Raw genomic sequence first — 9,468 nt, forward strand, 5'->3', positions numbered from 1 at the left:
GTTGCTGTGTTTTTTAGGTTTATGATATAATCTTTATATCATAAACTTGTCAGTATGCATTATAATAATATGCATCCTGACAAGAGAAACCGGCCCACAGCATCACAGATCCTCAACCAAACCTAACTGGAGTGTTTGGTGAGGAAAAACTGAAGCTTAATCTTGTCAGACCCAACGTTTACTTTAGTGACCCCAAGATGCCATTCTTTGCTGCAACTTTGGAGATAAATTTAATATGTGAAAATTTAAGCAAGTAATTTATTTTTATTTTTTTTTTTACTTAAGCTAAACACACACCTGCTTCACCAGAATGGATATTTAACCTCTTGGGGAAACAAAAACCTGAAAATAAAATATTATAATGCTCTATACGCTGATCAATTCAAAAAAGTATGAAATAAAGGAAAATGCTTCAGTTAGCTTTATTTTAAGGGATTGTTGGTCTGCAGTTCGACCTCTCTTTCTTAACACTGGACTTTTTTTTCTAAATTTATACATTTACATCTGTCGAACCAACCGTGAGAAAGTCCAGCGTGTGAAAACATGTCTCAACACACGTGACGACAAACGTTCACCAAGAGAGAAAGCCCACCTGTTTGCGCAAACCAAGTCCCCTTAAAGCGTATCCTTTAACGTGAGATTTCTTCTTTAGGTTTATCTTCACAAAGTTCCCCTCGACACGTTTTGCCCCTCTGTGAAAACAGTAAAGACAATCAAAGAAGGGTATAATCAGTGAGACAAAGCTTTAAAAAACAACAATAACAACAACAAAAAGTCCTTGTGTCACATTAGGTAGTCGACATTTGGTCACATTTACAACCACACACTGCAAAAATGGATCAAAAAATAAATCAAATGTCCTTAAAATTAGTGTATTTGTCCTTGATTTGAGCAGGTAAATAAGATTACCTGCCAATGGAATGAGTATTTTGACCCCTAAAATAAGATAATTTGATAAACTGCACTTGAAAGACGATGATGGAGATGAATTGTTCTTATTTTAAGTGCACAGATCTTATTGGATTGGCAGATCATCTTGTTTACCTGCTCAAATCAAGGAAAAATACACAAATTTTTAGAACATTTTACTTAGTTTTAGTACCATTTTCACAGTGCAGACTTTAAAAGTTTTTTGTTTTGAAGTATTAATGCCAAAGACCAACCCAAAGTGGTGTAGAACTCTGAGGTGGAGGAATATCTTCGTCTGCTGATAAAAATCTGAAAAGTGTGGTGTGCACTTCTACACAGCACCTCCCTTTACTCTGACACCCCTGAAGAAAATCAACTGCAGATATCCTGCAGCTGTTTTATTCACTAGTTGCTTTTATTTGACAGTAGGCTGACATGCCACTGCTCTTCCCCAGATTTATTATCATTATTGAACCTTTATTCAACCAGATAAAACACTCAAAGCATGACCTGCCCAGGAATCATTAAAATATATCAAAAGGGAGCAATCTGATGAATAAAACGCAGGAGTTATCGTTTTGGTCTCCAACATTAGTCAAGCACGCCACAAATCTGACCTTTCCGGAAAAGTAAGAAGAAGAAAACCGTTGTTAAATGAAGGACTGATGGGAATAAATGTCAAGCTGACCGACAAGGGAATGGTTTAGACCAGGAATCGGGAAGCTTTTCATTTTAAAAAGAGCCTTTTTAACCCCAACTGCAAATTAAAATATGTCGACAGCTGCAGGAAAAAAAAAAGATGACACCTATAGAAATATACAGTAGACAAAATAAGAGACGTTTAAAACGAAAAGAACAGTCCAGATGGATGTGATCTGGCGAGAGTCGGGTTAGTGTTGCAGAGGATCGGCTCAAATTTCAGCCGTGCCGCACTTTTCAGAGTTTCTATTAAAAACACTTTCCTCGTACTTCACAATTATTAATGTAATCTATCACAGTAATCACAATAAAATCTTGAGGCCGGACGGGGGAACCCCACTAGACGGGTGTAAATACTCTGTTTAAATAATTTTCTAGGCGGGGTTTGGTCTGTGCACCCACCTGGCTCTGACAGGCTGATACACTCGACTGGTCCTGAATTCCTCCTGAATTTCCCCTAAAATGTTTTCCTGGGGAGGCTAAAAAGAGATTAAAACACATTAAATCAGGAGCATTTAGTCCAGACAGGTAAGAAATGAACAAAGTTACACTCTTACCCTTTTTGCTTCCTTGGCTGCTGCCTCCTCAGACCCCTCTGCTGAATCTTTTCTTTTGGTTTTCTTCTTCTTCCCTTCTGCTCCACCAGCTAAAGCGGGGCTTAAAGCCGAACTCTCCTCCTCCTTCTTCTTTTTGCTTTTCCTTGGCCTCTTTTTTGATCCGCCGTCTTCTGCGTCACATCCCAGCGCGTCTCCCGCCTCCCGCCGCCTCTTCCGCCCCTTCTTCTTTGCGTTTTCTGATTTCGGACCACCTCCGTCTTCGTCGTCTGGTGGACGGACTGATGCTACTTCCCCGGCGTCCTTTCTTTTGCTCTTCCCAGTACCTCGTCGAGCAGATTCTGTCACAGCGTCTGCGTCGTCCCTCGCGAGATTTGCCAACTTTTCTTCTTGTCCAGAGTCTACCGACTGTCTCCTTTCGCCCACCGGGTCTCTCTCAGCTTTTCCTCCTGTCACTTCCTTCTCCTGTATTTCCTTCGCTTTTACTTCCTGGTTCCCGCCACCGGGGATCTCCTCAGCCTCCATCTCCCCGAACACCTGACACCTCTCCAACCAGTTCCTGTCAACGGAGCTCAGTCTGCTGGCCAGAGACGGCCGCTTGGCTAAACTCCCTCGTGATCCGGCGAGAAAAGGCGGGCTCCGTTTAACGGCAACAGGAGAGCCGGGGCCAACACTGCTAACTGGACTTTCTGAGTGAGAGTTTTCTTCGTCGTCTTCCCTCCCTGTGGTTTCAGCAACGCATCGACGGGATAAAGACGACAACGGAGGCGAGGATCTGGCGGCGAAGGGAGTTTCATCGATCTGAAGCTGAGAAGCGATACCCTCATTCTGACTGTCGTTAACAGAATTACCATTGTGGCAACTATTGCCAGCATCTCCTGGGTCAGGTTTAAATGGCTTAAAGGGCTCTTCAGGCTCCGCTGCACGGAGAGTTTTAGAGGCGACTGACCCGAAGGGAGGCTTCATCCGCCTGGAGGGAATAAAAGGACGGTTAAAATCTGCCAAAGAGATTTTAGATGTGTATCTGAGAAAGGGTTTACAGTTTGAAAACTTTTAAAAAAAGGTATAAGCGGAAAAGTTGTAATGATTTTAATGACATCTTCACTGGATCTGGGCAATATGGGCCACAAAATAATAGCTTCATATTTTTAGACTGATTGCCAATATATGATATTTACCTCCATATGTTTTTCTTTTCATAAAGTCGTTATAAAAAGTCATCTCTGATTCAAAGCTTTATCTAAAATGTCGGTGTAGATACATACAGTTAATATAAACTATAAAAGTAGATGGCATGGAAATACTATGGGAGTTATCATTGATGAGGATCTAAGCTGGAAATCACACCTAAATGATACAAAAAGGAAAATGGAAAAATCCTTAGCTGTGTTACATAAAGTAAAATTTGTTCTAATTCTTTTCTGGACGATATAGAAAAAAAGCATAATAGATACAAGTATTGATAAAATAGAAATCATATTGATCAATATCGATAATTATCAACAAATTCAAAACATATATTTTAAGTGCTGCCCTGGAGATTTTATGCTGTTGCTTTCTGACCTATTTTTATATACGGAACACACAAACAGTGAATTTAAACTCAGCCTTCTATTCAACCACTTTTTTACCAAAACTGCAAGTTTTTAAAAAGGAAAAAGAACGCGCTCTCTCTGAACTCTTTGAAGGGGGCGGAGCTTGGTGATGGAGAATTCCTGGTTCTGCGTTTGTGATTGGTTGGGAGGATGTAATGACTGTAATATTAACCTACATGGCTAGAAGGCAAAAGGAAGGATAACTGTTCATTCGATTTACAACTATCGATCGATATATATTGTTATTGAATTATCGGTCAGCCTTAACTTAGCCTACTGTTTGGGGATCAACGTGCAAAACCTATACACAGTCTTTATTCAGATTACAAAAAAGAGCTCTGAAAACTATTAATAATGCAAGACACAGAGATCCTTCAAACCTACTTTTTCTTATGTGTAAATCATTCAAATTTCAGGTTTTATATAAAGCCCATAAGAAAATCTGAAAGGAATAGCTATTTATTTATTTATTTTTTTAAAACCCGGGTTCAAAACCAAAATCGTGGAATGGACCGTCACAGTAAAAGGAATGAATTTGTGGAAAGGACTTCATCAAGACATTAAGGAGCCAACAATGATGACATAAAAAAAAAAAAACTAAAATGTTAGGGATGAATGAAAGGTAGAGTTGACAGAAATTATGAGAAAATATGTATGATGGAATTACGTTTTGAATATTTTTGAACACTGTAAAATGTAGTTGCACCAGATGTGGATAACTGAGAAAAGATTGATGTAAATATTGTAAAAAAGATGAACAGAACTGATTTAGAGCTATTGTAAGATAAGTTAATATTAACAGGAAAATAAAAGTGCATTTGGTTCAATGCATTTAATGTATCACAGAAACCAAAAATGTGCCCAAACGTCTGATTTTTAGGGACAAAGGCACTTCTAAAATCCTGTCAGCCGTTCTGTAAATTCATCTCACTTGCACTTCCTCGCTGTGAACAGTAATGGTGCGCTGTAGTAACGCCCTCTAGTGGTTGGGAGGTAAATTAATATTGAAATCCAGAATATCGATATTAAATCCTTTTTAAAAACATCAATATTAATCTTTGTATCGATTTTTATGCACAACCCTAATCTTTACAGTGGCCAACGTTTCAATATGCCGGCTGGCAAATTATTTAGGGGTACCGATTAAATACCTTGGAGAGAGGAGCTCCTGTTTTGGATCCTCAGCTGAGGTCTTGGCAGCAACACTGCGTAAACTGAGGCTGTTGTTTTGCGCCGCTTGATCATCTTTTAAGGAATTCAGAGGAACTCGACCAGTACGGTGGGATTTCTTCAGTGAAACCGGCCTTTCCTATAATGAGATAGAAATAGGCCACAGGAATAACAAACCTTTCTTATAAACAGCAGAACTTTTGCCCCTTTTTGCAATCCATACCTTACTGATTGTAGAAAGGTTGCTTTTAAGCTTCAGACCGTAATACTGCGATGAAGTCATGAGACTGGCTTTCTCCTGGGACGTCAGTCGTGGAGCGGACACCGGCATTGCTTTGCGATTGAGATGGGCTCCCCAGCTATCCGACTCCTGGATCTAAACAAAGACAAAGACTTTCAAAGTTAATCCTCAAACTGATTTAGAAGAAGCGAATGGCAGAAAACTATTTATAGGACAGAGAAAGAATTAAAAATAAGAAAGAAGCCATGCTGAATGGTCTACGGAGAGTTGCAAAAGTACTCCTACTCGTTGGAAGAGGACAAACGTTAGTTCTGCAGATCCTAAATCTGGCCTTTATGGTAGAATGGCACGATCAGAAAACGTCAAAAAGCAAAAGCTCGCCTTAAGCCATGCAGAGGACACAGCAAGCATTACGAAGGCTGTGGCCAGATGAGAGCTAAACTGAGACCTTTGGCCAAAAACGCTGAAGGCTTTTAATGAAAAACTAACACTGCACATCGCCCTAAAGGCTCCACCTCCACAGTGAAACACGGTGGTGGCAGCATTATAATGCGGGCATGCTTTTTTTTTTTATACACTCATGTGCAATTATGCACCGCTTGGAGTTGGTTTTTCGTGTCAAATCCAGATAAAATACCTCAGAGTTAGTGGTTGCATGATGCAAAATTTGGGGGGAAAAAATACTTAACATTTAGGCTCTAGAGCAAGGGTCTGCAACCTGTGGCTCTGGAGCCACAAATGGCTCTTTGGACCTTCCACGGTGGTTCTTAATAACTTTTGGCTACAAATTATATTTTTTATTATGGTATTTAAATGTAATAATGACAATAAATGCAGGTTTTTTTCTGGGAATGATTGCTTTTAATTTTTACAACAGAATGTAGCTTAAAGTGCCAGTAATATTTAATTTTAAATCAATATTTTTTCAATATGTTGGAACTATTTTTTTTTTTTTTTTTTTTACATCAGTATCCACAAATATCAACATCACATTCCCTCCTCTTTTTTTAAACCTCAAAATAGACATAAAAAGGCGTTTCTTTGACGAAGACGACGTATTTCCTACAGTAGATCTTTATCAAAAATTATAACTTGTCAGTCAACATTTGCTGCTCTAAACGAGTTTAATTCAAGGGGACTGTAGGCAAAATGGCTCTTTATACTGTAAAGGTTGCAGGCCCCTGCTCTAGAGGTAAATATGTATTCACACATCCAGTGACATCATCTCTTCAGCACCTTAGGAGTTGGGTTGATCTCTGCTCCATGGATGACGGATGCATCGTTGTTGCAGTTTCCTTTAGCTTGTTTTAAACTCCTGTACTCCTTGTACAACCCTGCAAAGAAACACACACACACACACTGATTTTCTTGTGTACCTAAAGGACAAAATAAATGTTTCTTTGCTGCAGAGATATGTGTCACACCCACTCCTAGTGTCTTCTGGAGCCTGATCAATGTCCCCCTAGAAAACGACAGAGATATACTCATTTTTTTAAATGAAAAACTGTCGTTATTGTGAGAGAAAACATGGCGAGAATCGAGTCTTTATGCGGTTGTGTTCGTTTTAAAAATCACCTTGCCGGGTTTCCTCTGGTGCTGCTGGAGAAACTCCTGCTCCCAGCTTTTCAGCAGCAGTTTCACCTCGTTGTAGCGATCCATGCCGACCGTTCAGGCTGTCAGTTCAGCCTCATGATCGTTTCACTTAAAGGGTTGATTTCAGGCTAAAGCTAGCAACCGGCGCGATACCGCTGGTCTCGTTTTTATTTTATTTTTTATGTTCACCATATGAGAAGGTCTCGATACTTGCCACCGGTTTCAGGCGATGCCATCTTCCGCCAGGCTACGGTTGTTTTTAACCAGGTCTGTTCTGGCCAAACCGGAAGCGGTTTTTGCTGTTTAAGATTTTCCCGCGCTTGTGTTGCCAGGTTTGTTCCTAAAATCCCCCCGATGCCATCAGAGTTGAAACTGACTTGATATTCTTGCGGATTACTTTTAAAATAAAATAAAAATGCAGTCAGTGAAGATAGGGATGTATGTTTATAATTGTGAGGGGGGAAAACTGTGATTTTGAATGGTATTCAACAGATGTTAAATGCTTTAAAAGGGTGAGAATTAATTGTGAAGAATATACTTCCGGTACTAAAGACGAGCCCTCTGATCATAGACGTTAACTAGGTAGACGCTCCATAGACTGACGCTGCCGTTTCAGCGCGCTCGCCATCTTGGATGGGTCTCTCACGCGCCCACAGTCCATTTTTTTGGACCGAGAAGGCTATTTGCTCGAATAAAACAAATCATAACTCCCTGACTTTTTACCCGATGTTCACACAGTTTATTTTTTTTTTTTTTTTTACAAACAGCAGGGATGTAATTATGTTACAGGACGCTGTCACACATGAAAAAAACATGTTCTCATGCTTAAAAACATTGTTTAAATAATGTATGTCATAAACGTATGGTCTTTAACAGACAGACATATGGCATATTAATGTATAAATATGTGATTTCATACTGAAATACTTTTTTTAACGCTATTTAACAAAGACAGACGTGTTTTGGCATATTATTAAATATGTAAATACATCTGTGCGTTCGTGATGAATTGCTTTGTTTTATGCTCTTAAACAAAGAGACATGTGGTATTACAAATTACTAAATGTATAAATTAATACATTTTAATTTTATTTGAATAAAGTTGGATTGTTCATTTAAATTCATTTTACTCTCTCTCTCACACACACATGTACAACCCTGAGCTTTCTCTACAGACCAACAATAATTTCTTCATATTTTTGCATGCTGTGCATGCACACAGTTTTTTTTTTTTTTAAAGACCTGGACAAGTGTTCTTTAGCATTTCCATTCCAGTGTGCTTGGGACTACGACTGAAGGTTTAGACTCTTGAAAAAGAACTGTTTTGCACAGCTTCTTGCATGTGTTGGCACTCTGTAACTCCAGAGTACTTAATTTGGCAAAGTAATTCAGCCTCAGTTTGTGAAATATAGAGATAAGATTAACAGATTAATGAGCATAAGATTATGGTCCATCTGTTGGGTTTCTTCAATGTTCTCACCAAATAAAAAAAAAACACGTCGTCAGAACCAATCTCAGACCAAAAATAGTGATCTCCACCACCACGTGATCTACTTTCAGTGGTTATTCCAGGTTATTGCAACCATAAACTGCAGAAAATACGGGCGAAGTTGCTCCCTTGGCGTTTACTCCCGTTGGTTCCTACACCAGCCTAGAGTGGGGGAGACCCATCCAATATGGCGGCGCCGCAGGATGAGGCGTCTATGCCTCTGACTTTGGCTGGCGTTGCTGTACCAGTGTGATCAACATTGTTAATAAACTCTTACACAATTACGCTACACTATATTCAATACATGATGACCTAAACAGTTAAATAAACTAAATACATATTTAAGGAATAACGTTAAAAATAGATTAAAGTAACCATGTAAACCTTTTAATTTTAGCTAACATTTTCTAAGACTTAAAAAAAGTGTATGGTCTATAACCAGAAGGTCCGTGTTATCATATATTATCCCCAAAAAATTTCTATGACTGTTGAGTCTGCCTGTACATATTGCTTGTGTGCATTCTGAGCCATTATCTGTCTCTAAAAAATGTTTACCACAATAACAATAAAAGCTTATTGATACATATTAAATTAACCATGTTTCACAGCACTGCATTAGGCTAAATGAAACACCCCATACCAGCTGTCAAGTATGGCAATAAATGAGTGATGATTTGGGCTTGTTTCATACCAACAGGACTTGGGCACTTTGCAGTCATCAAGTGGTAAATAAACTTGCGTTACTTTAAATTATAGAGCCAAATGCGAAATGGAAATCTAAAGGATGGCCCCAATAGGACTTATGTAAAACAACCAAGTGGGGCTGTATAAAGAAACATTGTGGGAGGGGGTGAAGTGATGAAAATTCTTAATGTTACTAAAGAGGCTACCTCAAGCTGTTGAATGAGGAAATGTGCTTAATTATTTACCAAACAGCGTTACCATATTAGCATTTTTGTCAAATAAAATGAAGAATCTGCTGAGTTTGTAGATGAGAGGATGTATTTTCCTTTTTCCACACAGATTCAAAGGGTTTTTATTTACATATTGTAGGGACTTTTTTTTAATAGTAAAAGGCATTTCTATTTTGCTTTGTTAATGCATTTACCTTTAAAATGCCATAAAGCAAACAGAGCAGGTGCACAAGTTAGCAAGATTGATTTTGGATCAGCTCTGTCTTGCTGCCTGAACTAATCTGCTTAGATGTTTTTGCAGATA

At 38.8% G+C, this 9,468-nt stretch overlaps 1 protein-coding gene across 2 annotated transcripts in view; it reads right to left on the minus strand.

Moving 5' to 3' along the window:
• The window catches only part of recql4 (RecQ helicase-like 4), a 32,366-nt gene extending 25,713 nt beyond the window's left edge, over positions 1–6,653 (minus strand). For both annotated transcript variants that reach the window (XM_036145257.1, XM_036145256.1), the window contains exons 1-7: positions 6,597–6,653; positions 6,405–6,502; positions 5,151–5,303; positions 4,909–5,066; positions 2,166–3,132; positions 2,011–2,087; positions 593–692 (exon numbers count right to left, since the gene is read on the minus strand). In XM_036145257.1, the coding sequence (XP_036001150.1) occupies positions 593–692; positions 2,011–2,087; positions 2,166–3,132; positions 4,909–5,066; positions 5,151–5,258 (1,410 nt within the window). In that variant the 5' untranslated portion in view covers positions 5,259–5,303; positions 6,405–6,502; positions 6,597–6,653. The remainder of the gene's footprint in view (positions 1–592; positions 693–2,010; positions 2,088–2,165; positions 3,133–4,908; positions 5,067–5,150; positions 5,304–6,404; positions 6,503–6,596) is intronic.
• Positions 6,654–9,468: the final 2,815 nt, after the last annotated feature.

The sequence above is a fragment of the Fundulus heteroclitus genome, chromosome 13 (assembly GCF_011125445.2).
Source record: "Fundulus heteroclitus isolate FHET01 chromosome 13, MU-UCD_Fhet_4.1, whole genome shotgun sequence".
Taxonomy (NCBI): Eukaryota; Metazoa; Chordata; class Actinopteri; order Cyprinodontiformes; family Fundulidae; genus Fundulus; species Fundulus heteroclitus.